The sequence below is a fragment of the Camellia sinensis genome, chromosome 6 (assembly GCF_055761805.1).
Source record: "Camellia sinensis isolate YWXY chromosome 6, ASM5576180v1, whole genome shotgun sequence".
In the NCBI taxonomy this organism is placed as follows: Eukaryota; Viridiplantae; Streptophyta; class Magnoliopsida; order Ericales; family Theaceae; genus Camellia; species Camellia sinensis.
The window spans coordinates 176,485,165-176,512,690 of NC_138966.1; the positions used below are offsets into that span (position 1 = coordinate 176,485,165).

General features: G+C 29.6%; 2 protein-coding genes across 5 annotated transcripts; both read right to left on the reverse strand.

Moving 5' to 3' along the window:
- Positions 1–2,275: 2,275 nt before the first annotated feature.
- LOC114283974 (protein LIGHT-DEPENDENT SHORT HYPOCOTYLS 4) lies at positions 2,276–9,856 on the reverse strand. Its single transcript, XM_028226851.2, has 3 exons — positions 8,730–9,856; positions 7,828–7,900; positions 2,276–2,679 (listed from the first exon to the last, which is right to left on the reverse strand). The coding sequence occupies exons 1-2, from the start codon at positions 9,340–9,342 to the stop codon at positions 7,872–7,874; spliced, it is 642 nt and encodes a 213-aa protein (XP_028082652.2). The 5' UTR covers positions 9,343–9,856; the 3' UTR covers positions 2,276–2,679; positions 7,828–7,871.
- Positions 9,857–17,693: 7,837 nt separating this feature from the next.
- LOC114283972 (putative E3 ubiquitin-protein ligase XBAT35) lies at positions 17,694–24,449 on the reverse strand. Of its 4 annotated transcripts, none has more exons than XM_028226848.2 (11): positions 24,058–24,449; positions 23,761–23,875; positions 22,478–22,558; positions 22,237–22,325; positions 22,016–22,107; positions 21,572–21,653; positions 20,948–21,050; positions 20,793–20,867; positions 19,452–19,537; positions 18,251–18,922; positions 17,694–18,066 (listed from the first exon to the last, which is right to left on the reverse strand). In XM_028226848.2, exons 1-10 carry the CDS (start codon positions 24,157–24,159, stop codon positions 18,299–18,301), a joined length of 1,449 nt encoding a protein of 482 aa, XP_028082649.2. In that variant the 5' UTR covers positions 24,160–24,449; the 3' UTR covers positions 17,694–18,066; positions 18,251–18,298. The 4 variants fall into 4 exon arrangements, with proteins under 4 accessions (XP_028082649.2, XP_028082650.2, XP_082731638.1 ...); XM_028226849.2 differs by having other exon boundaries at positions 18,262–18,922; positions 24,058–24,370; XM_082875512.1 differs by lacking the exon at positions 20,793–20,867 and having other exon boundaries at positions 18,262–18,922; positions 24,058–24,370.
- Positions 24,450–27,526: the final 3,077 nt, after the last annotated feature.

Below are 27,526 nucleotides of genomic sequence, written 5' to 3' on the forward strand. Positions count from 1 at the left end.
TCCATTCTCACTTTAGGCCTCCGTTTGGGAAGTGGGTTGACTTTTTGACTTTTTTAGTTATTTTAGCCTGGGCTAAAAAGCTTGGTTTGAGAAGGGCTTTTTGGTTTTTTGGCTTTTTTGACTTTTTTTGTGAGAGAAGAGTGTAATGATTATGGGTTGGATGTGATGTTTTGTTTGTTATGGCTAAAATAGCCTATTTTGTTTTTTGTGACTAAAATAGCCAAAAAAGCCCAACCAACTTCTTCCCAAACGGTGCTTAAGGTTTCGTTTGGAAATACATTATTTAAATAATTTTTTAATTTTTTTGATTAAAATATAAAGTAAGAATATTAATATATTTAAAATAACTTTTCAATTTTTTATAAAAAGATATATAAAAATAGAAAAAAAATAAAATCTTTAACTTTTTAATATATATTATAGACTTTTTAATTATTTTAATAATTTTTTAATTTTTAAGTTGAAATTGTAACATGCAAAACGAGACCTAAGTTTAAACACACAGATATGTATGTGAAAGTAATACCGGCTCTCTTCGATTAACACACATGGTATGAATACTGCAGTATTGGAAATCACATACAACAAAGGAATCTCGTTTGACAAGTGTTTTTTTTAGTTAAAAATTTATTAAAAAAATTAAAAAATCAATAATTCATATTAAAAAGTTAAAGATTTTCTTTTCTCTTTACTTTTTACATATCTTTTTGTAAAAAATTAAAAAATCATTCTAAATATACTAAATTTTTTTATGTCATATTTTAATAAAAAAATTTAAAAAATTACTAAAAAAGTCTATTCCCAAACAAAGTCAGTCACAAACAAGGCAATCTTGAAAGAAATACAAGGAACGATTTCTCTGTTCCACCTATGTTGTGCCCCCCCCCCCTCTCTCTCTCTCTCTCGTGATAATTTTAGATGTCCTGTTGAGAGAGAAAGAAGAATCAAGTGTGCGTTTGGTTTTTATTTGTAGAGTAATTTTTTAAATAAAAAAGTATAAAAATTTGTTTGATTTGTCTTTTTTTAGAAATAATTTTGAAAAATTATTTTGAAAAGAGAGTTTTAAAAAAAGTGATTGATTTAATATGTATGAGAGAAAGTGATTTTGAAAAGTAGATAATCAAACAAAATTTTAAAATTTTTTTTAAAAAAATTTATTTAATTTGATTACTCTTAAAAATTTATTTGTAAAATTTTTTTTCCAAAATAACAAACCAAACAAGGCCCAAATGTCCCTCTCAGGCCTTCTACCATTGTAAATTTTTTAGATGTTTGTAATGTCTTCTTTTGGACTCAGGCTGGTTTAAAAACATGTTATTTTAGTAATTTTTTAATTTTTTGTTAAAAAATAAGGTAAAAAAAATTTGTATATTTATAATAATTTTTTAGTTTTTTTTATTATTTTTATTATTTTTTATTTTTACAAAAAAATGTGTAAAAAATAGAGAGAAAATGATTTTTTAAACTTTTTTTGTATAAGTTATAAGTTTTTTGATTTTTTAAAATAATTTTTTAACTTTTAAGTTAAAACTATTACTTCTCAAATGAAGCCTAAGTAGCCAACACTGGTCATGTGAATTTTCACAATAATGACGGTGAATCTCCACACTCTTTTAGTTCGGTGGTATTACATATACTAATTAGTGTACTAACTAGTTTATGACATTATTATTGACCCTACCTATTATACAAATTATAAACACTCAAAACTTTTAAAATTGTTATCCCTTTTCATTATGTGAATTTTCACAATAATGGCAGTGAATGACATTATTATTCAAGAATAAAGTTAATTGACATTATGGCTTTAAATTGACATGTGAAAATTCAAGAACAAGTCAATGCACTTAAAATTACTATAGATTTGAAAAAAAAATAAAAAAATACTATAGATTTGAAATAATAATGTAAAAGTAGTTGTTTAAAATCCTTAATGCTAATGACTAGTTCTACAATGATCCTAATACAATACCTTCTTTATTTATTTATTTATTTTTATCTACCCTTTAGTTTCTCAATACACCTATAAGAGCTTGCTCTTCTGTAACTTTTACAAAATTAAAATATAATGTATTTGAAATCCTTCTATCCAAACGGAGCCTTAATTTTTCCTCCACATACAAGGTATAAATCAAGGGAGAAGAAAATAAAAGGTACTATAAGGTTAAAATTATAAGCACAAGAAGTACTCCCTCTATGTTACATATTTAAATCCAACTTTTATGCTACAATTAAAAGATACGTGCAAATATTTTAATTATTGAATGGTTGATAATTTTTGAATATAAAATCTATTACTTACTCTGGTGCCATATTAAATTGTAAAAAATAAAAAATAAAAATTTAATATGATATCAATAATTGATCTTATGTTAAAAAATATGATATCGGGAGAACATCTTTATCTTTTATATTCTCTAACATACCACAACCAAATAATAGAGTAACCGATATCACACTGAGAACAGAGCAAATTTTTCATCAAATTGAGAATCTGCGTGAGCCTTCACCAATTCATTGTGCTGTAACGTTGCAAGTGGGGCCACGGTCAACCTGCTGGACGTCTAGTCGGTTGACCAACCGAGTTTTAAAAAAAAAAAATAATATTTGCCTTACCGGTCAACCGGCCAGTCGACCCACCGGTCGACCCCTGCCTTTGATGACAACCATTGGAGCAGCCTGTATCAGATTGAGAAAATGGTCATTTTTTTACTCAGATTTGATGAAAAAAGGTTAACCATTGGAGATGCTCTTACAATGTAACTTGTATCTGCTTCTCTACACTATTACTTGCTTAACCTTCGTTTGTCATGTTAGACATTTTGATTTTTTGACTATTTTAGTCACAAATAGACAAAATAAATTTTTTTAACTCAATAAGACAAAACATTACATCTAATTCAAGTTAAAAAAACTATCCCAAATAAGACTTTTTACTCCAAATTAAAATAATCAAAAAGTCAACCCAAATTCCAAACGAACCATACCTATCTATTTTCAAATCTGCATAAAGTGATTATCACACGACCATGATTCGTGATTCATAATCTGACCATGATTCAGAAATTTATCACATAATCATAAGATGTAACTCGTATTTCATACTCATCAACTATATTCAGTACTGATCAAATCATGGAAAGGCAACATTGCCAGAAAAATTTGTGCCAAGATTACTTGAAAAAGATAAAAAATCCCAGACACAACTTCTATAATGAATGGCACCTATTCAAACCTTAAAATTATGATGTATCTCGTAACCAAATCTGATTGAATAATATCCTCTCGTCAAAAAAACAAACAACATTAATAATTACAGAAAGTCCACTGCCAAAAAATTAGGTTATAATTTTTTATTATTTCATAACCACGGATCCCTAATGCAATAGTAGGCATGAATTCAATATTAGGCATTATAGTGTAATTTTTAAAGTATAACGTAACATTATCCAAATCATTGCAAGAAATAGTTTGTTATGTGAAGCAAAAGTAGACCAGATTCATAATTATATATTGAGAAGGGGCAATTTTAATCCGATCCGCGGGGTCCGTCCATACCCGTTCGAATGGGATGAATTTTACCCGTCCTGACACTTATGTGGGGCGGACGTAGATTATGTTTTGGTCACCCGCAATTGGAGTGGGAAGGGGGGCGGGTATCGCTTTTCCTGATCCAAACCCAACTCGATATAATTAATAATATATAAATAAATAATATATGTATATATATAAAATATAATTAGATATAAAAAATAATATTAAAAGTCTATGATTTTGTTTAAATATAAATAAATAATAATCTTAAAATTGGAGTGGGAAGGGGGGCGGGTATCGCTTTTCCTGATCCAAACCCAACTCGATACAATTAATAATATATAAATAAATAATATATGTATATATATAAAATATAATTAGATATAAAAAATAATATTAAAAGTCTATGATTTTGTTTAAATATAAATAAATAATAATCTTAAAAGTTCCACTATATATATATATATAAATAAAAAAAACTATTTAGTGTGCTAAAAATTTAAATGGTTCTTAATTTTTTTAATTATTTGAAATGTGGTCGGATATCTGCAGTATCGAGTATCCGCAGAGGCAAGGTGAGGTTGAAAAATTTCACCCGTAGTGAGAGTGGGACGGGTGCGGAGGTAGAATTTGTCAGTGGGGACGGGAGCGGGAAAGAGCAAACCTATCCCAAACCCACTCCGTGGCTATCCCTATATATATATTATTTCTTAAATCATACTACACATATGGTGCATTTGTTTGAACGGACTGGATAAAGGGGGATTGTAATCTATCGGACTGTTAGTCCCGGGATACATTGTCCCCGGACTATTTGGTTGGACTGGATTTGTATCCTATGTTTGTTTAGTCATGGGATTAGATGTCTGGATTGGACTATTTTTAATGAATCCAATGTTTAGTTAGACGGACTGAATAAGGATAAATGTTCAAAAGTCTATTTTATCCTTGTAATTTATAACTTTTATTTAATATATAATTTTAAATTTGTAATCTATAATTTATAGTTTAACAACACTAAAAAAATTTAATTTATAAGGCCATAATTTTTAATTTATTATTTTCAATTAAATTTAATTTATAATTTATATTTTTTATTTAATATATAATTTTAAATTAACGAAAATAAAAAAATAATTTTATTTAATATATAAATTAAATTTTCAACAACACTAAAAAAATTTAATTTATAAGGCCATAATTTATAATTTATTATTTTTAAATAAATTTAATTTATAATTTATAATTTTTATTTAATATATAATTTTAAATTAACAACACTAAAAAAATAATTTTAGTGAAATATGTAAATTTAATTTTGTAACAACACTAAAAAAAATTAATTTATAAGGCCATAATTTTTAATTTATTATTTTCAATTAAAGTTAATTTATAATTTATAATTTAATTTTTTTATTTAATATATAATTTTAAATTAACAACACTAAAAAAATAATTTATAAATGTTCAAAAGACTATTTTACCTTTCTAATTGTTTACTAAGTAATAGCATGGAGGGTAAAATATACATTTCACCAAATAATCCCATGGGATACCAATCCCATGGTTTCTATCCCACACCCCCCATGGGATAGAATAGTCCCATATTTGTGTGACTAATAGTCCGGAGCAAAATTTTGCAAACAAACAATGGACTATTAGTCCGGTGGGACTAATAGTCCAATCCCACACCCTTATCCCTTAAAACAAACATGCTCATAGGGTGTGTTTGTTTGGCCGGATTGGATAAAGGGAGATTGCAATCCATCGGACTGTTAGTCCCGGGATACATTGTCCCGAACTATTTAGTTGGATTGGATTTGTATCCCATGTTTGTTTAGTCATACACCCTTATCCCTTAAAACAAACATGCTCATAGGGTGTGTTTGTTTGGCCGGATTGGATAAAGGGAGATTGTAATCCATCGGACTGTTAGTCCCGGGATACATTGTCCCGAACTATTTAGTTGGATTGGATTTGTATCCCATGTTTGTTTAGTCATGAGATTAGATGTCTGGATTAGACTATTTTTAGTGAATCCAATATTTGGTTAGACGGACTAGATAATGATAAATGTTCAAAAAACTATTTTACCCTTGTAATTTATAATTTTTATTTAATATATAATTTTAAATTTATAATCTATAATTTATAATTTAAAACTAAAAAAATTTAATTTATAAGGCCATAATTTTTAATTTATTATTTTCAATTAAATTAAATTTATAATTTATAAATTATATTTTTATTTAACATATAATTTTAAATTAATGACAATAAAAAATAATTTTATTTAATATATAAATTAAATTTTCAACAACACTAAAAAATTTTTATTTATAAGACCATAATTTATAATTTTTTATTTTTTATTTAATATATAATTTTAAATTAACAACACTAAAAAAATAATTTTATTTAATATGTAAATTTAATTTTTTAACAACACTAAAAAAATTTAATTTATAAGGCCATAATTTTTAATTTATTATTTTTAATTAAATTTAATTTATAATTTAAATTTTTTATTTAATATATAATTTTAAATTAACAACACTAAAAAAATAAATTATAAATGTTCAAAAGACTATTTTACAATTTTTTAATTATTTGCCAAGTAATAACATGAAGGTAAAATATACATTTCAGAACCTAATCTCATGGAAATAATCCTCCCCCATGGGATAGAATAGTCCCACAAATATGAGACTAAATAGTCCAAGGGAGACTATTAGTCTGAAAAAAAAAAATTGAAACAAACAATGGACTATAAATCTAGAGAGACTGATAATTCAATTGCACATCCTGATCCTTCAAAACAAACAAATCCATAGTACTTGGGCTTACCCTAATTACTTTTGTAGTATGTGTTCTAGGGATGGGGGCGAAAAATGAACAATTCTGGATGTAAGGTTTGCTTGCTTACCTATGGATCCGATGTACTTAAAAAAAAAAAAAATATGAATCCAATGTAAGTTGCCCTCAATGAAGACCTAACTAAAATTTACTAGTCAAAGAGTTCATGTGAATGTACTTCACTTATTTAATGCTATCTCCTATTTGGGGGAACAAGTAAGATTGATACGACACGAGAGAAATTGGTAATGGATTTGCAGACAATAAATGTGTCCATAGACTCTACTGCTGTTCAAAAAGAGGGCAAAGGAGTTTCTTTTTTTTTATTCAAAATGAAAAAAACAAAGGAGTTTCACTGTCCTATATGCAGTTCCTTTTCTTCTGTTGCACCAAGTTCATTCATATATAATTGGATTTAGCCAACTGCACATGACTCCTTTGTTACCCTGAGATCCCAACTAATTAGATTAGGGCAAATTCTGTAGTGAGCGTCTAAGGAGGGCATTATGTGCATTCCTAAGTTTTGATGTGATATGTTCAACATTATAAATTAACCAATCGTATTTAAAATTAGATTTGATGTGATTATATTAATTGTATGATCATATATCGATTAATATCAAACAAAATTAACCATATTAGTGAATATCAACGCAAAAAATTCAAAATCTTAACACATATGGATCTGTATTTAAAAGCTTGATCACATTATATATTGTAATAAAGATCAAATCACATGATGCATTGTAACTAAGGGGCTGGGTGACTCACGATGTGTATTACCTACATGATTCTCACGGTAAATTAACAAATCTTGAGAAATTAACAAATCAGAACACACATTAATGATTATTTTTTTCTCTCTCAATTTACTTAACAAAGGTGAGATCCTATGTCCACTCATAATTTTTTTTAGACTATTTTAAAAAAATGATTAAAAGTCATTTTTTAACTTTTAATGTATTTTGAATCGATGGGTATGTTTGGTTTGAGTTTTGGAGATAAGTTTTAGAAATAAAAAGTACGAAAAGTTGTCTGATTTGATTTTTTTCAAAAGATGTTTTGAAAAATTATTTTGAGAGAAAATTTTAAAAAAAGTGATTGATTTGACGTGTATGAGAGAGAGATTTGTTTGAAAAACTTGTAAACCAAACAAGTTTTGAAAATTTTTTTTGAAAAAATGTTTGGTTTGATTACTTTTGAAAACTTATTTGTAAAAAAATTTTCCCAAAAATTTTTAGAAGACACAAACCAAACAAGGCCATCATCTCTCACATTTTTTTAACATATTTTTTCAAAAAAAACATAAAAATAAAAAATAAAAATCTAACTTTTAATCACCTTATCAAAAGAACTCTTTATTACTTGATTAAGAACTTTCCATAAATATTGTCAAATGTCATTTTGAAACAACCCAATAATTACCAACAAACTTACCCTTAGATTTCACATCAAATTAAGGGCTTTTGGGTTTTTCATGCTCACTTTAGTCCTCCAACTTCTGAATCTTCTGGATGGTGAATATCAAAGTGAAAGGAAAGCATGTGAGTAACCAAAAAGAGGAAAAGCAAAGCAAAAACTTATCACTATTTGCAGTAACAAAAATAAGCAGGTGTAGTGCTGGATAAATCTGACAAATGATCTCTGCAAAGTGCGAAGTCACTAATCCCTCTTTTTTTTTTTTTTTTTTTTTCAATTAGTATGATTTGCCAATACCCAATAAAGAATTACAGAAACAGCAGAAAAAAGACATGGAACATGATATGCAAATCTATTACATGTCATAAATGGCTTTTCAACTAGTACATATCTATGACAATTTGGATGGTAAGTCTCATAAAACTGTACTACAACTAGTACACACACTACCACTTCTACATGACTACACAACCAGTAAAACTGCCACTGTTTACACACATATATATATAGAAATAAAGGATACCCCTAACAGTTCAGTACCCACAAAATCTAAGCATACACAGTTTTTCAGAAACAACAGAAAAAGAAAATAGGGAAAATTGTTTATAACAAAATATAACAATCTTTTTTGAGTGCTAGAACACAAGATAAAATTAGCACTGCAAATTTTTTCTTCTCGTGTCCAAAATGATGTGAAATTTTCCCAAGAAAATAAAATCTTACTAATTTATATTTAACAGTAAGGGAATACTACATATATATATAGATATATATATTAATATTGGACAGTATCAGCTGAACAAATATCGATACCTGAAGTCTAAATTTTCATTACAATTGGCCGATAATTAAAACCATGCTATATATATATATGCATGCACTTAATTGTGATCATATCCATGGCAAAGAGAGTGGCTAACTTGCACTTGGAGGTGGCAATGCCGGTGGTTGCTGCCCCGCCACCGCTGCAGCCGCCACCGCAGGCGGCCGCTTCCGCTTCTTCTTCTCGTAGCTAATTCCCCTAGCTTTGGACTGAGAGTCCCGAACCTCACGCAGATAAAGCCTAACAGCTCGAGCCCCAAATGGGTTGGCTTCAGGCTTGCCACCATTTTCCTCGAAGGCCGCACGGAGGCGGCCGATGAGGGCGTCGAGGCTGCCCCAGGCTTGGCGGAGAGGGCAGGGACAGGGGGCAGGAGGGTTGGGGTGGCCGAAGAAGGGGCAGAGTTGGGTGTGGACTTTGGTTTTGCCGAATTGGTCCAGGTATCGGAGGAATTCCAGGACGTGGGCGCCGCTGCAGCGGGAGAGAGAGAGTGGTGGGCGGTGGTTGCGGAGGTACTGCCCGAAGGTGTTCCAATCTCGCCGCTTTTGGTTCTCGTACCGGCTTAGGGTTGTTGGGGATGATGAAGATGATGATGCTGAGGCTGAGGCTGAGGCTGAGGCTGAGGCTGAGGTGGTTATGGTGGTGGTGTTGGTGATGATGGTTGTGTTGTTGTTTGGGTTTAAAGTGTGCATTTCTAGGGGGTTTGAGTCCATTGAGAGAGAGAGAGAGAGAGTGCAGTCTACTGGAGAGAGCTGTAGAAGTATGAGGATGTTACTGTTGATGAGAACTGTAACAGGGACTTTTGATCAGAGTTTGAGATTTCATTTGGGTTTCATTTCATCATTGGAGAGAGAGGGTTTGGAAGTGGGAGAGGAAGATGATTGTTGGGATGCTGCAATAATACAGAGAGAGAGAGAGAGAGAGAGAGAGAGGCATAAGATTAATCTCTTTTTGTGGTTAGTTTGTTTGATCAATCCTAGAAAACCATCAAAAGGTGTGTGTGTGTGGGTATGGTGTTTTGATGGCTTTTGTGGGGGCTTTGTTTTCTGAAAATGTTTCAAGAGATTGGCAGATATTTTCCTAGAAAAGGGGAAGCAACTGTTATCATACTGTGTGTGCGCGTAAGACACAGAGAGATAGAGAGAGAGAGAGAGAGGGTAACGGAGATTGGGAGTGTGGATGAGCAACTTGGTTAGGGCTTTTTTGTGGAAATGGAAACAGGTTGACAGTAGGGTTGGGATGATGGATGGAGATAAGAGAAAGCAAATTGCCCTGATGATTTATTTACGGAAAATGCCATATTATATTTTAAAATTTTTCTTACAAAATTAACCCATTCGTCTGGAAAAAATTACTAATTTAACTTAATTTTTAAATTTATTTAATTAATTTAAGTTGGCTAAATTAATTTGGTTTGAAAAGAATTTATTGTTTTTTTTATTTATATGTAATGATGGTAAAAGAGAAAGTGAAATGATTGTGATATGAATGTAACATTTTATTTTCTTGATTAAATTAACTTATGTTATGTTTTTGTACTTATTTAGACATTTTAACTATTTTAATAATTACTCATGGAAATGATATATTTTAACTATTTTAACCATGCTTAAATTACTCATGGAAATGATATATTTTGATATTAGAAATTATTTTAATAATTTAGTTTTTGTTTTAAATGATAATACATAAATACGTTCATAAGTTTGTCTTATTATTTGATATTTATTTTTTATTTGTTTATCTCATTATTTATTAAAGTGCTATTCATGTAATGCTCAAATTTAGTATAAATGTAATTCATTTAAAGTGTATAAACTATTTAACACTATTATTTTAATTTTGTATAATAAAAATAATAAAATTTAAATAAATTGCACTTGTAGAAAAGGAGAATCAGCATAAACGCTTCTTTGTTTAAAAATATATTTCGAGAATATTCCCATTCTCTTGCATTGATTGACAACACCTTCATTTATCCAAAATAATAATAATAAATAAAAATAACAGTACAACGTATAAAAATTTAAATTTAGTTTTTTTTGCTTTTAAAAATAAAAATTTTATTGTAAAAGATATATGGAGATCAATTTCAGTGATTGTGTGAGTTATCATTAAAAGGTTGTATTGAAAAGTTAAAAATGACATTTAACAATAAAATTTTAAAAATGTTATTAATAATAATATTTTTAGGAACAAAATAATCTAGTGTTGGTAAACTTTTTGAGACAAAAATTTTAATCTCAAATATATATATATATATATTATTAAATATATAATTTTATCGCTAAAAATATAAGATTAACCAATTTCTTAGTTAAAAAAATTTTAAAGTCGAAATACTTATTTTTATCAATTTAAAATATTAAATGTCACATCAAATTTTTATTAAAAAAAAACAATCATTATAACTTTTCAAATGCATTTTAACTATTTTAAAGTTTTTTTTTTAAAAAAAAAAAATCATTTAAACCCAAGTCTAAAAGACATCACGTGAAGGGATATTTTAGAAAGATAGTTAAAAGTTAATTTTGATTTTTTTTTAAAACTTTTTTGTAAGAGAAGAAAATAGATTAAAATTTAGAAAATGACTTTTAATCAATTTTCCAAACGCAAAAATCAAAACACACGTTTAGGAAGTTAGATTGGGGCAGATAGGGTTTAAAATAGTTATAAAAAAATAAAAGATAAATTACAAATACATTTTTTGATATTTGATTAAAATAAGAATTGTTTCTTATGATTTCAAAAATTATATTTCACCCCCGAGATTTCTAATTTCATAACAAATCACATCTTTTATTAATAAATCATTAAGTCAATTAATAATTTTTAATGATATTAGAAATATGTTTCAATTAATAATTTAAGTAATTTTATTATTGTATAGGAAAACAACTATGAATTTTATTATTTTAGTTAATTCTGTTAAATAAAAAATTATAACAAGGGAGTAATTGTAATTTTCCAAACCATAGGAGGTAATCTGTACTTTAAGTAAATCTCAGAAGGTGTATTTTTAATTTACCCAAAGATAAAAAAAAACTTTTTAGTCTGAGGCTAAAAAATATCACATTCAAATAATAATTATTTTATTTTTTCTCTCACAAAAATAAAAAAAAATAAAAAAATTCATTTAAAACGAGATTTTTTATCCCCAAACTAAAATAATGAAAAAATAAAAAGTCAAAAAACTAATCCATATCCCAAACTAACTCAAAAATTTGAAACTACTACCAAGGGCTATGTGATTCGACGATGATATTTAAAAAAGTGCAAATTGCATAAATAGTCCCTATAGTTTGGGATTTGTGTCACTTTGGTTCCTGACTTTTCAATTGTGACACATTTGATCATAAATTTTGAATCTTGTTCCAAATAAGGATAATTGAAGATATAATTAGATTTTTCAAATGTAAAATTGTCAATTTCATAAAAAATAAACTAATTTGACAAAAATAAATATCAAACAAATATTTTTGATTTTTTAAAAATTATTTCTACCCACTAAAAATAAAATTATGTAAAATTAATAAATCTTTTAGATGTTTATTTATTATTTTTACCAAATTAATTTTTATTATGTGTTTGAATGATGATCATGTAAAATTAATTTTAAAAAATTAATCATGTAATTTTTATTAATTTTATATAATTTTATCATTGGTGGATAAAAATAATTTTTAAAAAATTTAAAATATTTTTTTGACATTTATTTTTATCAAATTAGTTTATATTTTATCAAATTGACGATTTTACCTTTAAAAAATCTAATGATATTTTCAATTGTCTTTATTTGAAACAAGATTCAAAATTCAGGGTCAAATGTGTCACAATTGAAAAGTTAGGGACCAAAGTGACACAAGCCCCAAACTATAGAGACTATTAGTGTAATTAACTTTTTAAAAAATAAAGGACAAATTACAAACACCCCCTCGAGATTTGGTAAAAATGCAGATTCCTCCTGAGGTTTGAGAAATTACATCTCGCCCACTGAGATTTATATTTCCATAACAAATTGCCCCTTAAGGTTTTTATTTTCATACAGATTCCCTCCTCAATTCTCATAATTTGTTATGAAAATTTGACCTTCAGGGGCAGTTTGTAATTTCTCAAACTTTAGGGGGAGACTGTATTTTTACCAAATTTTGAGGGGGTGTTTGTAATTTGCCCAAAAATTAAAAATAAATTTACAGGTCATTTGAAATTTTGATTTTTAACTTAGAAATTTTATTAATATCCAAAAATAAATAAATAATAAAAAGAGACACCACTTCTTTCCTTTGCTTCAATTGTTCAGAGGCCCCAAATTTTTATTTTCTTTGATCTTTGTGAAAAATTCTGCAATATATATATATATATATAAAGGCCTATTAAACTAAAATTTTCTGTACAAATCAATAATAAAAATTGAATAAAAATTTAATGTTACGAGGCCTAACAAGAAGAAAAAAAGCCCGCCAAAACACCCACTAAAATAAAGGTAGTGTTTGATAGGATTTTAAAATTATAATTTGAGAATTATAGTTGTATTTTGAGTTTGTAAATTTTGAAATTATGATTTGAGTGTGAAAAATTTGTTTGGTTATGAGTTTTGAAAAGAGTTTATATTGAGTTTGAATTGAGTGATGTGACATATGATATTTGATATAAAAACTTACAACTCATAACTAAACACACAATCTAAAATTCTATTCAAAGCTCATAAAAAATTTTAAAAAAATTTCACAAATATTTTTTTTGTAATATAAAAATAACAGGTGTAAAAAAAAAAAAGAAAAAAAAGAACACTGCTCCGGTCAACCAACTGGACGACCGGTGGGACGTTCGGTAGAACGTCTGGTGGGACGACCGGTTAGTCTAAAATTTTTCGCTTTAAAAAGAGTTTTTAAAAGTAAATGTGAAATTAATTTTTAAAAATACTAAACAAACACTACAATAAAAATGAGTATGAAATTATATTTTGAAAACTCCACCCAACGGAGCCAAAAGTTAACCTTGTCCAAATACCTTGCAAAATTTCAAAAGTAAAAAGAAATTATTTATTTATTCGTAGGCGGGCCCTTATAATAAATAAAAACTTATTATCCAAAGGCACAACGAAAATAATTTTATTTATTTCTTTATTTATTTTATATGTAAAGGTCCAACAAAATAAAATTTCATGTCCAAAAAGCCTCCAATAATAAAGGCGATATAATCATTTTAATTAAAAAAATAAAGAATAATTTTCAGTTAAAAAATGCAATACAAAATTTAATTGTATTATTTAAACAAATGTTTATTTATAATAAAAAAAATACATTTGAAATTGCATAGAAGGCCCCAAGAGTATTGGGCTCCCCCAGTGTACCCATATTAAGAGTTTAAAAACCTAATATGTATTAGCTCATACATGTAGGGAATTTTAATTCTTATCGGCATACCAAAATTTGGAGGCCAAAAATCCAATACAAAATTTAATAGTATTATTTAAACAAATGTTTATTTATAATATAAAAAAAATTCATTTGAAATTGCACGGAAGGCTCCCAAGAGTATTGGGCTATCCCTAGGTGTATCGGTATTGAGAGTTCAAAAACCTAATACGTATCAGCTCATATATGTATGGGATTTTACTTCTCATTGGCATACAAAAATTAGGAGGCCAAAAATCCGATATGCATTTCAACCAATAATGAAATCATGCTCCTGATCAACGAAATTGCAAAAAAAGGGAATGGATGTAGTTGAATTTGTCTCTAATCTCTCTAATCAATGTGGATTAGATTAATTCCATCCATTTCACGGCTGCTAATTTGTGTAGTTGGTAAATACCGTGCTCTAGCACTAGAATATATTTAAGCACATTTTCAGGTTGTTGTACTTTGAATTCCTTGACTATTAAACATATGCTTTAACATGCACCATAAGAGATGGCATAAATTGCACAAGAACTTATCTCTACAATAATAGAAGTTTGTCTTGTTGCTTTCATGACATTGATGAGAACTGTATTGAAGTCAATGGAAGAACTAGAGTATGTTGCTCAAGCAAATAGACATGCACATGATTCAATCAGATGAATAGACATACTTTGTATCATTTTATGCATTCATGGCCCTCAAAAGACTTTGTGATATAAAAGCATTTGCTCACTAGAAGAACAACTTTTTTTGCTTGCGTATACAAATACATGTGTGTGTTACTGTATATTATGTAAACACTTTAATTGGCTCATTGAAAGGTAACTTAGAGACAACAAACATTGATTTCGATTTGGTCAATGCCTAACAAAATTGGGATGATATTGGACAGTTGTTGGCTCCAGAAGAGAGCAAATTTGTCGCTTCAATTTGTTTCCGAATTTGATAAATACACTTCAACTTCTGAGAAGGGAAGTATCTAATGAGGCGGCTGAGAATGACGGACACAAGTTTGAAAAATCCTTTATTAAAATAGTATTAATTATTTATTTAAAAAAAAGTTATATGGGTCTATTCCTAAGATTTTTATTTTTATTTTTTGTCATTTGAAAGTTTGATACTCTTTCTATTACATTATCATTTCAAATTAGGAAAATGTTTTTTTCTCTGAATTTGAGCCCCCCCGAATTAGATAGAAGAGAAGAGAGAAAGAGAAGAGAGGGGAAGAGATGGCAGCCCCTCCGCCCGATTGTCGCCCCACCGTCGCCTCGTCGCAGCCCCACCGTCGCCTCTGCCTCTGCCTCGCAGCCCCCGCCTATGCCTCCGCCTTCACCCCCTGCCTCTGCCTCTGCCTCCACCTCGCCTCCGCCTCCAGCCCGATTTTGATGGCCCCTCCAGTCCAGTTCTTCTTCTTCCTCCTTCTTCCTTCTCTTATTCTGATTTTCTTCTTCTGAAAAAAAAATAATCAAAAACGACGAAAACGACGTCGTTTTTGAATTTGGGAGGCTCAAATTCGAGCTACCAATCACTTCTCTTTAAATTATTAGTAGCATTGTAGGTCTGAATATATAATTGTTTTTACTGCAAGTCCATACTGTCACGTACACATTGAGGCATCATATCAATAATCCACATTCTCCCATTTTTTTCCCTTCTCCTTCATGACAATGTTTGAAAGAATATCGTTATTACACAAAATAAGTTTTCCTAAATGTTCATTTATTCGATATAGTACAAACATATCGAATAATATGATAGTGCATAAAAGAGCTTCTCTAATTTGAAGCGTTTTAAGCAAAGAACTAACGAGATTAAAGGGCAAATTAGTACTTTAAGCTAAGTGCTAATCTTTGGATTTTAGCAAAAGAAATGATACATTTCTTTCTTTCTTTTTTTCGCTTCTCCTATTTAACCTTTAATTGACAGAAGCAAAGTAGATTATCGATATGATGCCGCAAACTTTTTGAAATGTGAAAATGTGCAATATGCAGAGGGAATTTTGTTTGATTTAGCGGTGTATTTGAATCTAAAGTGGTGTAAAAGATGTGCCATAGAAGCACTCAAATGAGTGAAATTGGTAGGGTTGTGCAATGTTCATTCACGGTTCAATGGAATCTTTGAAGCCATTCAAACACAAGAAGTCGAATGTTTTAGGGCAAAAAGGGTGTTTACCATTGATTACTCCCGTACCAATTTGTTAAACTTTATTCTAACTTTAATTAGAATAATAGCTTACAAATTCTAGTTTTTATATTCTTCTAAATGAAATTGCCAAAAATCACTACTGCTACTTACCTCCAAGAGTAAGTCATATGTTGATTCCATAACTAAAGTTGAATCAACTTAAAAAAAGCAACTTGGGCACACTCTGCATTGCATTAGGAGTAATTAACCAAAATTTAAAAGGCTATTCCAGTTGGCTAGAGTGGGTACGTGATTTCATTCTATGTTTTCAAAGGGTTGGTTGACTCTCAAAATATTAGCTTATCATATTTATTTATTATTTATTTTTGGGGTTGTGTCAAGCTCTTAAAATATTTTTAGCTGCTAAAATGAAATTCTAAACTTGAGTTGTAAAACTTGCAGAGTTTATCTAACAAAGTAGGAGTCCATAACTTGAATTGAGTTATTTCAAACAACTTGACATTTAAATAAAATGTGGATAATTTTAGTTTGAATTTTTTCCATTTCAGAGAATTTTGTTTGGATTTGAGAATGGATGGAAATGAACAAATTAGAGAAAAATGAAGTAGGTGAAGCCAAATTCTTTTCTTTTGTTTGGTCCAATTGGTAAAATGAGAATAGAATAAACATATATTTGTCAAAAAAATAATTTTGGTTACTCATAAAAACTTGGATATGTAAAAGTAATTTCCCTTCACAAATTTAAGATCCAAATATATATAACATTAAAAAAAAAAATGAAGGGTAATGTTGTTTGTTGATCATAATTTTATACCGCTTTACCAGTTCATTGGTTGTTTGCCATTTCACTATGCAAGTCATGCGTACAACCGATATAACTTTGCCAACTAATTAGCTGTCTGTAATCAAGTTGCGATTAGACATCACTTGATTAAGGTTATAAATTCATTAAAGTGCATAGGCAGTTCTAGGTGGGTCATTAACTTTGAGCTAATCCCAACTGTTCTTCTAATTGTGTAATTAATCTACACTGAAAAATAAAATAAAAAAAAGTTCTACCAACATCAATTTTGTGTAGAATATTATTAGTATCACTCTTATTAATAATCTCCCAATCAATGCATCGTTTTATCTTCTTCTCCTGTTAAAAAACAAAACGGATTAATCTCTCAATGATTTCATTCCATGTCAAGATTTGGACCATGAAACAATTGAGTAATGCTAGTGACCCCAAATATTCTACCAAAAGTTTTACCAAATGTCTCACGTGGGTGTGGAACCCACACAATGTGGGTCCCATGTAGATCCCACACCCACCCATGTAAGACATTTGGTAAAATTTTTGGTAGAATTTTTGGGGCCTCTAGAATTTTTGAAAATAATTTGTCATTTGTTGGTGAATCAATACCTTCAAATGTGTGCCGACAGGTGGAATATTCCTCAAAAACAATTTACAATTTTCATTTTTTTAAATTCTAAAAATAGAAAATAAAAAACGAAAATGACACCAAGAGTCCTTAAAACTCCTCTCACAGTTAAAAGGCATATCAGCAGAGCATACAAATATCCAACATGAAAAAATATCACAGTATCTGTTTCAAAATACTGCTTGACACAAATGAAAACAGAAAATTTACATCGAGTGTGTAAACTTCAGTCACAAGAATATACTGCCGCTTCTATTTTACAAAAGGAAATTACAATATTCACTTGACATCCCCCTAAATGGAAAAAAAATTCCCACTTAAAGTCTGAACTTAGTTCACTTCCAATAAATAACAGCATAAAGTTTAACAAGTTTGATTACCAGTTGTTTCGTCGAAAGAGACCTTGAAGACCACTATAATCTGTCACTAGTTGCCAACTATTGCAGTTATATATTTTCGCCTGCACAATTTAAGACTTAGATTGAATTTCATGCCTTCAGAACTTCATGTCAAGTTGGAGAAATTTCAGAAAGCTCAAAGGAGTTCAGTAATATATACAGAAACATTTAGAACTACTGGGAAACACAATTGATAGTTTTGTTTTTGTATTTGATAGAAGATATCAAGAGTTTTGTTCCACGTACCAAAAGCTCACCGACTAAACGCAGTGTCACCATATCTTGCTTCGACGATTAAACAGCATACAGACGTATAACCTGGTCAATGTTGGCACGACACACGGGGCAACCCCACTTCTTGGTTTTGATCTCATTCAAACAAGACATGCATCCAGCCATGTGGCCGCATGGAATGCAAGCCCCCTCAACTGCAGCATCCAAACATATCACGCATGATGAAGAAGCAGCCGTATCTTCTTTCGTTCCATCTTCCATAGCAGGTAAGTTCTCCACTACAGGGGAAGACAAATCAACAGGGCTGAAATCAACTGTTGGGTAATGACTAGGACCATCATTTATGATCGCATTCTTGATGGGTCGGGCCGATGGGAGTGAAGCTGGGATAGGTATCTCAACCGTTGTTTGGACAACAGCTGGAATGTCACTCAGATTCTGAATTTGTTGAGTTGAATTGCCACTTGAACCAACTTCATGGATTTCGCATGCACTGTGACTGCTGGAGGATGCATTTGCTCCAGAGCTATGATTAGTATCAACAAAGGGTGGCATTGCTTCCATAGCAGATTGGATCGAGGCATTGATTGCCATAGCTAATTCTATATCTTCTGCAGATGATGATGGGGCGGTTGTTGGAACAACTGGCGCTTGGGTGTTAAAAGGAAAATTTTGATGCATTACCTGAATTTTTGGACGGGCACAGTTAGCTTTAAGTATTTCATTTTTATTTTTATTTTGGATGAGCAAGTAATAAGTATCTCATGACAATCAAATGGTTAATCAAATTCATAATTGGCAGGTCTTCTGATGTACATGGCAAAAATGCAAAGTCAAACTCAATATTCTCTAGTAAAAAAAGAAAGAAAAGGAAGTATAAAAGACTTTGAAGGGAATTGTAACTTCAGAAAAAAAAACCAAAGCACTGTAAATTTATAGTTATCATAGCCAGGGCACAAGTTAGTAGACAGTCAACTTAAACTGCGTATACAATATTTGGATCCAACAACTACGGACTCACTTTCTTTTTTTTTGTGTGTGTATGTGTGTGTGCAAGAATTCATTTATGCTGTCATGGTTTATTTTTATTTTTTTAAAAACTTTGTTAGTACTTTACGCCAACATAATTTTCTCTGTGATTACTATGCATCAATCTGTCAATGCTCTATGCACAACATGAAACAGTAACATTCACTCCGAATGTTTTTTGTACCTGTGGAATTCCTTTGCATGCATTGGAAAATCTCTGTAGTTGTTGCTTGTCTGTTTCATATGCAGGTGCAAGTTTAATGCGGGTCTCTGTAATAGAAAGAAACAAAATTCAGGTGTATTGAACTTGTCAAACAAATATTCAGTGTTCAAGACACTAAACAATACTACAATTATTTTTTTATAACCTAAATATATTATATACAATAATTATAATATATGCACGCACTATTTTTTTCTCTCCTTATTTTCAAATTAGATCCGAAGAAAAAATGATGATCAAATATTTTAGCTCTGTATGTAAGAGAGGATATCATGTTTAGTCCATTAACATGAAGACGTAGAGTGGGTAGGTACAATATACATACGTATATCACGGCTTCATCAACTTCCATTGTAGACCATTGGAGTTCTCCTGTTCACTAGGCAAACTATAATTTCAATGCAACTTTCAAATTACAAGTGAGCCATATGTCTTGATAATAAATGAGCTTATAAATGCGGCATTTTGTTAGTGACCCTTTTGGCGCATTGTCTCATCACATAAGTCTGCTCTTGAGGCGAGGTTCAACTGTAGACACTTATTCCTAATTCTCACAGCTTCAAAGGCGAATCAGTCGAAGCATGCAATACATGCCTTGACATTGAGATGTCAGGCATAAACATTAATAAGAAACTTTGGCCCCTGATTACTAGCTTAGCATTTTACATTTTACATTATCCTTCTTTCTTTAGCATTGTTAATTTATTATCGAGGATTTCCCAATTTAATATCTGAACGGATTGTCATTTATGAGCGAGAAGCCTATAATGCAATTTCTGTTGACTACTGGCTATTTTGGTTGAAATATAATATAAAAAAGTAAAAGCCCAGTTTAGTCTCCGTTAGATGGGGGCCTAGGAGGAGTAGAATATAATATGAGAATACGAGAATTGAAATAGAATATAACTGTTTGTCTTCGGGAGATTCAGACTCGAGACTCTTTGTTGGGGGGAATGCAGCCTAAACCTTAGGTTTCTTAAGAATTTGTACCAATAGAATTATTGGCCTTATATGACGTCAAGTAGTTACTACTAGCTACTATGCACAGAACATACAATTTTGAAATCAAACTTCATAAATGAAATGCTACAGAGAAGAATAACAATCCCTCTTTAACAAGTTCCTACATCTGTTAGTTTTCTTTTTCTTATTTTCTTATTTTCCTTCTCTTTCTTTTTCTTTTTCTTTTTCTTTTTTTTGTGTGTTTGTGGATAAGTTCTGTTTTTTGCTTTGTTCTGCTTATTTCCTTCCAATTTCTAAATTATTTTTAGTTCTAACCAGTCCAAAATTCAATGCACTTACGCCGGCCACCTTGAAGCTTACACCTTGCCTCTCGGGAGGACAAAATACCTCGCCTCCGCCTCCAGCGTCTTGGGACTGTGCATGAACACAAAATCAATTAACACAAATACTCTACATAATAACAGTTTGTCAAATCAGTCATATTGAGGAATTACTGCTGGAAATATCAGAAATTATCACTGCAGGATCAGGCTCGTTAAACTTTGGTTCTTCCATATTGGCTTTCCACAGTGCAATAAGAGTTCGAGGCTGGGAATCCTGCTCATCATTAAAAATACCGTTGAAGTTAAAACAATAATGACCATACAAAAGGAGGCAGAAACAAATGTGAATTCAACCGGCTACATTTCTAGTTAAAGAAGAGAGTTAGAAACATAAAATAAAAAAAAAATTCTAGTTGAAAGTCTATGGCCGGATTTTTTTTTTATAAAAAAAAAATGAATAATAATAATTACATCCTATGATTTAAAATAGCACCCCATTAAGAAATGCATAAGCATGTTGAGACTCACTCAGATAATCAGGGAAAATAAAAACCAGAGAAATTGAACTCAGACAGTGCAGAAAACCTTTTTACATACTCCAAGAAGAGATGTCAAAAAATTCTATAGACTAGATTAACTAGCACCACAGAACTAAACTCTATAAGTGCTGCTAAAGACCTTAGTAAGCCTACGAGAAGCCCGAATCCAAAAATTAGTAGTTTGAAAGCAAAATTTATGCAAATTCCAGACTAACTCCAACTTGTATAGTGACTTGACAAATAAGAAAGAAAATACCTGCTGACTAGGATATATGGCAAGCTCCAACTTGAAAGGCTTCGTAAGATTACGGGAACCACATGGTAAAACAACCACCCAACTGCCAATATGCAATAATTAACAACATAAATATCTAGTCGTTTGTGAGATACCTCTTTTAGTAGAGAATAAAATAATACAACATTGCCATGTCATGTCTGTAGAATAAATCAATGTGAATCCACCATTTGGCCACATTTCTTTCTAAACATTTAAAAAAAAAAATTACAAATTGAGCAGGAAAAGGTTGCTCAATATTATAAACACTTGGCCTCTAAGGCATGCAAGTCATGATATGCTCATCATCTATTGACTTGTATGCAAAAATGTGTAACTGTGCATTTAGCTTCAAATGCAGCTGCATGGCACTATATTCCCTCTTATTTTCCTTCGTAGAATGATTCAAATTAAAATTATACTCACACTTTTCTTGAAAGCAATTGGGGAGCTAGTACTTCAAGAAAGCTTGGACCATAAAGCTCCCGCAGCCAACCAGAGAATAAGCAGATATGACTCTAAGCAGCATTAGAAAGAAAAACAAGGTCAAATTGTTGCATGACAAAAAAGCGAAAAAATTGCTACTTCACACATTAGATTGAAAGTAAAATAGTGAAATGAAATGACATCTTAAATTTCAAGAATACCTCAATTGCACGGACAATGTTGGTGTTCTTTTTAACTCTAGCAACATCAAGCGGAGTTTGAGAATCATCATTCATCACTAATGCATTTGCTGAAATTTACAAAAATAAATAAATAAATAAATAAATAATCATCTATTAAACTCGTTCAGAAAATGGAATTGTCATTTGTTGCTTGCAAAAAGTCTGAAGTTGTAGTAAGCACACATAGCAACATGCAATATTTGACCAACAAGACATATACCTCCATGTGAAAGAAGTAACTTAACAGTTTGTTCAAGGCCTCTTTGCACTGCATGATGTAATGGAGTCCCGGCATGACGACCTAAAACAATAATAATGAAAGAAAAAATAACAATTTAACATTAAAAAATGGGTTAAAGATTAATAGGTGTTCCTGTCAGCTGATATATCACCACAATAGGTGTTCCTGTCAGCTGATATATCACCACAATTAGCTACTCAGATCCGTGATTGTGCATTACAGATGTTTGGTTTACAAACAAGCATGAAAAGAAGACATTACAAAACACCACAGATCCAAAATCCAACTGCATAAAATAATTCCATAAAATAAATAAATAAATAAATAAAATATAGTCAGTTCATGCACATGCAGATCTGACTGAAATTTTAATATTTGTATTGCAATTTAAGAAAAAAAGAAGAAGAAGGGTTTTAACAAACAAAAATAGGTCTTCCCAGAAAAGAAAAGCTTCCTGCGGTAACTCTTACACGCAATCCAAATTTTAATTACAAGAACCAAAAAAATGATACTTAAGATTCATCTTCATTATGCAATCCAGTCCTCACTGATGCAACAATTCATCGTGCTTTTCTAGATTAATAAACTTTGTACCACACTTCAGAAGTTTTGCAATATTCTTCCTTAGAGCATCTCCAATCTTTCACCTTTTTTCATCAAATTAAGATTTGGTGAAAAAATGGACAAAAATTATCTCCAATCCTTTCATCAAATGTTCATCAAATCAAGGGAGAGTCATTTTTTTCATCAAATTGAGAATTCATCAGATCCTTCATCAAAGCTGAATTTGGTGAAAATTTAAAAAGATGAAACATTGGAGATGTTATTTTTTCATCAAATTTGATGAAAAGGGAAATTTGGGATAAGAGGAGAATTTTTAAAAAGTATTTTGATGAAGAGTAGTTCATATCAATCAAAAATTTTTTTTTTTTCTCAAATTTGGAATCAAATTAGATGAAGAAATTGGTGAAGGCTTGGATCAAATTTGGAATCAAATTAGATGAAGAAATTGGTGAAGGCTTGGAGATGCTCAGTATTACTTTACATTCTGTGTAAAACAGCTGACAAAAATGAGAGCAGAAAACTGATTATACTAAAATTTTCCTCCTATTCTCAATTGACTTCCCGGCAACCAAACAGAGCATAAAAGGGAATTCCAATTTCAATTTCCCTCACGCTAATACACAAATTACACACATATATAACTAAAAAGAAGTTGAAACAAATGATGTGTTTTTCAGAAAAGAATTCGAAACACATACCGGGACGATATGCATTCACATCGGCACCCAATTCAATCAAAGTTTTAGCAACATTATACAGTTCAAACTTCGTACAAGCCAGAGTCAACGGAGTCTTCTCTTCTTTATCAATCCACTGCACAAAAACAATCATATTGTACGTAAGCTTACTCTAGTTCAACAAAAACATTAATTCAAACCCCAATTTACAATCAAACAATTCATCTAATACACCAAGATATAGCCCAGTAGCATTGAAAGTTCACACAAATATGTGCAAGTGATCAAAAAAGAAGATTGAGAGTGATGATTTGGTACCTCGAGACCTGCGCCTTCTCTGTGAAGGGATTTGATTCCTTCGATGTTTCCATTATTCACTTGCTGAAACAACAATTCGTCTTTCGATTGTTGTTGCCCCATTTGAATCCAAACAAATTCTAGGGTTTCGGATGAAAATTCAGCAAGATTGCGTTTGGAGGGACGAGGAAGGGTTAATATGGAGGTCTGGCGTCCGCGAGAAAATTGGAGAATTTTCTCGGGAAAATTCGGTGAAGGAAAGTGGAAGAGACGAATGTGTGGCGTGCTCTCCAATGTCTTGGTAGTGGAATAATTATATGGTATTTATTGCAATGGTTTACGTAATATTGGGGCGAAAGTAGAAATAATGGGAAACAATAGGTCTCGTTTGGTTTAGTTTTCAAATTGTGATTATTTTTTTGGAATTGTAATTTGAGTATAGAATTGTGAGTTGAGTTTTGAAAAAAAAAATTTGTTTAATTATGAATTTTGAAAAGAGTTTTTAAATTTTGAAAAAAGTTTTGAATTATGTTTTAAGTTTTTTAATATTGAATTTTTTAGATTTATTTTTTTAAAATATTAACAAATGTTTAAGAAAATTTTATTTTTTTTATTTTTAATATTTTATTTTATTTTATAAATGTTTTAATTTTTAATTTTAATATTTTAAACTCAAAAAACAACTTCACACTCAAATCGAAACCAAATATATTACTCAAAACTGAATTCAAAATTATTTCAAAATTCATAACCAAACACATAATTTTAAACTCCACACTACTTTCAAAATTCTATACTCAAATTATAACAAACACATAACAAAAAAATTAAAATATTTAAAAATGTATTCATAAAATAAAATAAAATATTTAAAATAAAAAATAAAAAAATATTTTTAAGAAATTATATATTTAAAATAAAAAAATTAAAAATTTTTAATATTAAAAAAAATATAGCACATAATGTATAAAATATAGCACATAATGTATAAAATATAGTGCATATTAAAATAAATAAATAAATATTTAAAATATAAAATATTTATCCTAAAAAAATTAAATATGTTTTTTAAATATTTTAAAAAAATAAATCTAAAATATTTCAAAATATAACTCAAAACTCTTTTCAAAACTCATAATCAAACAAATTTTCTTTTTTCAAAACTCAATTCAAAATTCATAACTTAAAACACGACTTGACACTCAAATCATGATTTTAAAAATAATTTTAAAAAATAAAATAAAAATATATTTTTTTAAATTTTTTATTTTAAAATAAACTTTTAAAAAGAGTTTAGCTTTGAGTTTTGAAAAAAATGTTGAATTGTATGTTTAGTTATAAGTTTTGAAATGAATTTTTGAATGAGTTTTAGATAATTTTGAATTGTATATTTAATTATAGATTTTGAAAAATGATTTAAAAATTTTGCCTTTACCAAACACAGCCTTGGAGATTTCTTAACAAAGAAGAAAAAATTAGATCACCTAACTTCATAAAGACTGGATCAATTTTGGAGGCTAGTGGGCCCTCATTTATTGAGGTGAGGTCAATTTATCAAAAAAAATTAATAAATAAGAGTTGGGCTTCCCTCTATTATTGGATTAGAGGATATTATTGAGCCTATGGAGACATATCCTGGATTTTATTTTGATAATTCGAATCGTTCAATGTGTATAATTCGTAGAGTACTGTATGTTTGTAAAAAATTATATTGATCGGATATCAATAGCTATCTTATCGAATCAGATTTCTGTTAACTGTTTATTTTTTCACCGTCTATTTTTTTATACATAACTGATTTGATCACATAGTTATCGATATTTAATCAAAATATTTTTTTACAGACATATAATACTCGATAAATTATACACATTAAACGGTTTAAATTATTAAAACGAAACCTATAATAAATCTTTACAAGCCCAACAATATCCTCCGATCCATGATTGGATTGGAGAGGAGCCAGCCCAATCAATAATAGCCATGGCCCCATGAAATATAGGTCACCGTTACAAGTTAACCATTAAATACATGGACTCGGCTTCAATGGATTGGAGAGCAATTGGTGGGCTCAATGAGTTTATTTTTAGATTTTGTTTTGTTGGTTTGAATTATTTATATTTTAGGGTATATTAAGTATATTATTCTTATAAAAAATTAAGTTAATGGGATAACGACAATCACGTCGATAAAAAAATAAATAATTTATAAAAAATTGATATGAATATGTAGTTTTTGTATTTTATCGATTTGATTTTTTATAAGAATGATGTACTCAACGAACCTTAAAATACGAATGGTCCAGATTATCAAAACAGGATCCAAAAATGGGCCCATTAAGCATAATAACACCTCTCTAGTCCATAGCAAAAAAACAATTTCAAAAATAAAAATTAAAAAACAAAACTTTAAATCTACACAATACAATTTAAAATTTTCAAAATATTTTTTCATTGATAAATTTTATTTGGATGTGTTCTAACCCAATAAATCCACAAAGGAAAATTATAACTTACTTAGTCTTATATATTTATACTTTTATTCTATGAGATCATTTTTTCCTGATTTATATTATTTGTTGGACTATTATACCATTATATCTATTATTGATATGTATTACATAGAAAAATGATATACACCTTTCTTTTTTGTTACTACCTCTATTTTGGTAGTTATTATTATTTACGTTTTTCTTTTTTGATCAGTTTCATTCACAATTGTGGTATTGTTTCATTGCGCTAAGGTTTCGAAACTCTTAATTTGGTAGAGTTTAAAAACTCTAGTTTATACATGATGGTGAAATAATATTATGTTCCTCCATTGTTACACTGGAGCTTTGTGTTCCTCTATTGTCATTTTGTATTCGAAATTTTGTGTTCTTCCATTGTTGCTATTTGTTCGAAACTCTATATTTTTTCATTGCTGTAAGTTGAAACTCTGTTTATGTCCAGTTAATTTTGTTACAAACATATTCTTCAAATGTGAGTTTGGTTTGATTTGGATTGGTAGAATGACAAAATTGCATAGATTGTTAATGATAACGATAAAGATGATGATGAAGATAAGAATGTGAGTGATATATATATATATTTGTTTTTAGAGTGATTGAGTTTTTTTATTTTATTTTTTTTATTTCTAATTTCAGTGCTGCTATTATTTTTATTTTTTTTGTCAATCAGTGTGAATGTTCACATTTTACATTATTTGAAAGTTTGAAAATAAGTGTTGGAATATAGATATGGATATAATTATATATTTTGTAAGATGTGAATGTTCATATATCATTAGTTATTTGTTACTATACTTGTTGTTTGAACAATCATTTTTTTTGTTACATTAAAGAATTGAAATAGTCATTTTTTTTTCCTTTCAATTTTGTTTCATGTTGCACTGTGAATGTTCACATTGGTATGAATTTTGTTTTTCTAAGGTTAGTTGTATGTTAATTGTAAATTGTGAATATTCATATTGTACTTTGGTATGAGTTTTT

Excerpts from the sequence above, each read along its gene's own strand:
- LOC114283972 (XM_028226848.2), bottom strand. The coding sequence starts at position 24,159 with ATGGGGCAACAACAATCGAAAGACGAATTGTTGTTTCAGCAAGTGAAT. Across the intron at positions 22,108-22,236 it reads ACATTGTCCGTGCAATTGAG|AGTCATATCTGCTTATTCTC; the intron begins GTATTCTTGAAA and ends AATGCTGCTTAG. Across the intron at positions 20,868-20,947 it reads AATTTCTGATATTTCCAGCA|TCCCAAGACGCTGGAGGCGG; the intron begins GTAATTCCTCAA and ends GTTCATGCACAG.
- LOC114283974 (XM_028226851.2), bottom strand. The coding sequence starts at position 9,342 with ATGGACTCAAACCCCCTAGAAATGCACACTTTAAACCCAAACAACAAC. Across the intron at positions 7,901-8,729 it reads ATTGCCACCTCCAAGTGCAA|AAGATTCAGAAGTTGGAGGA; the intron begins GTTAGCCACTCT and ends TTCACCATCCAG.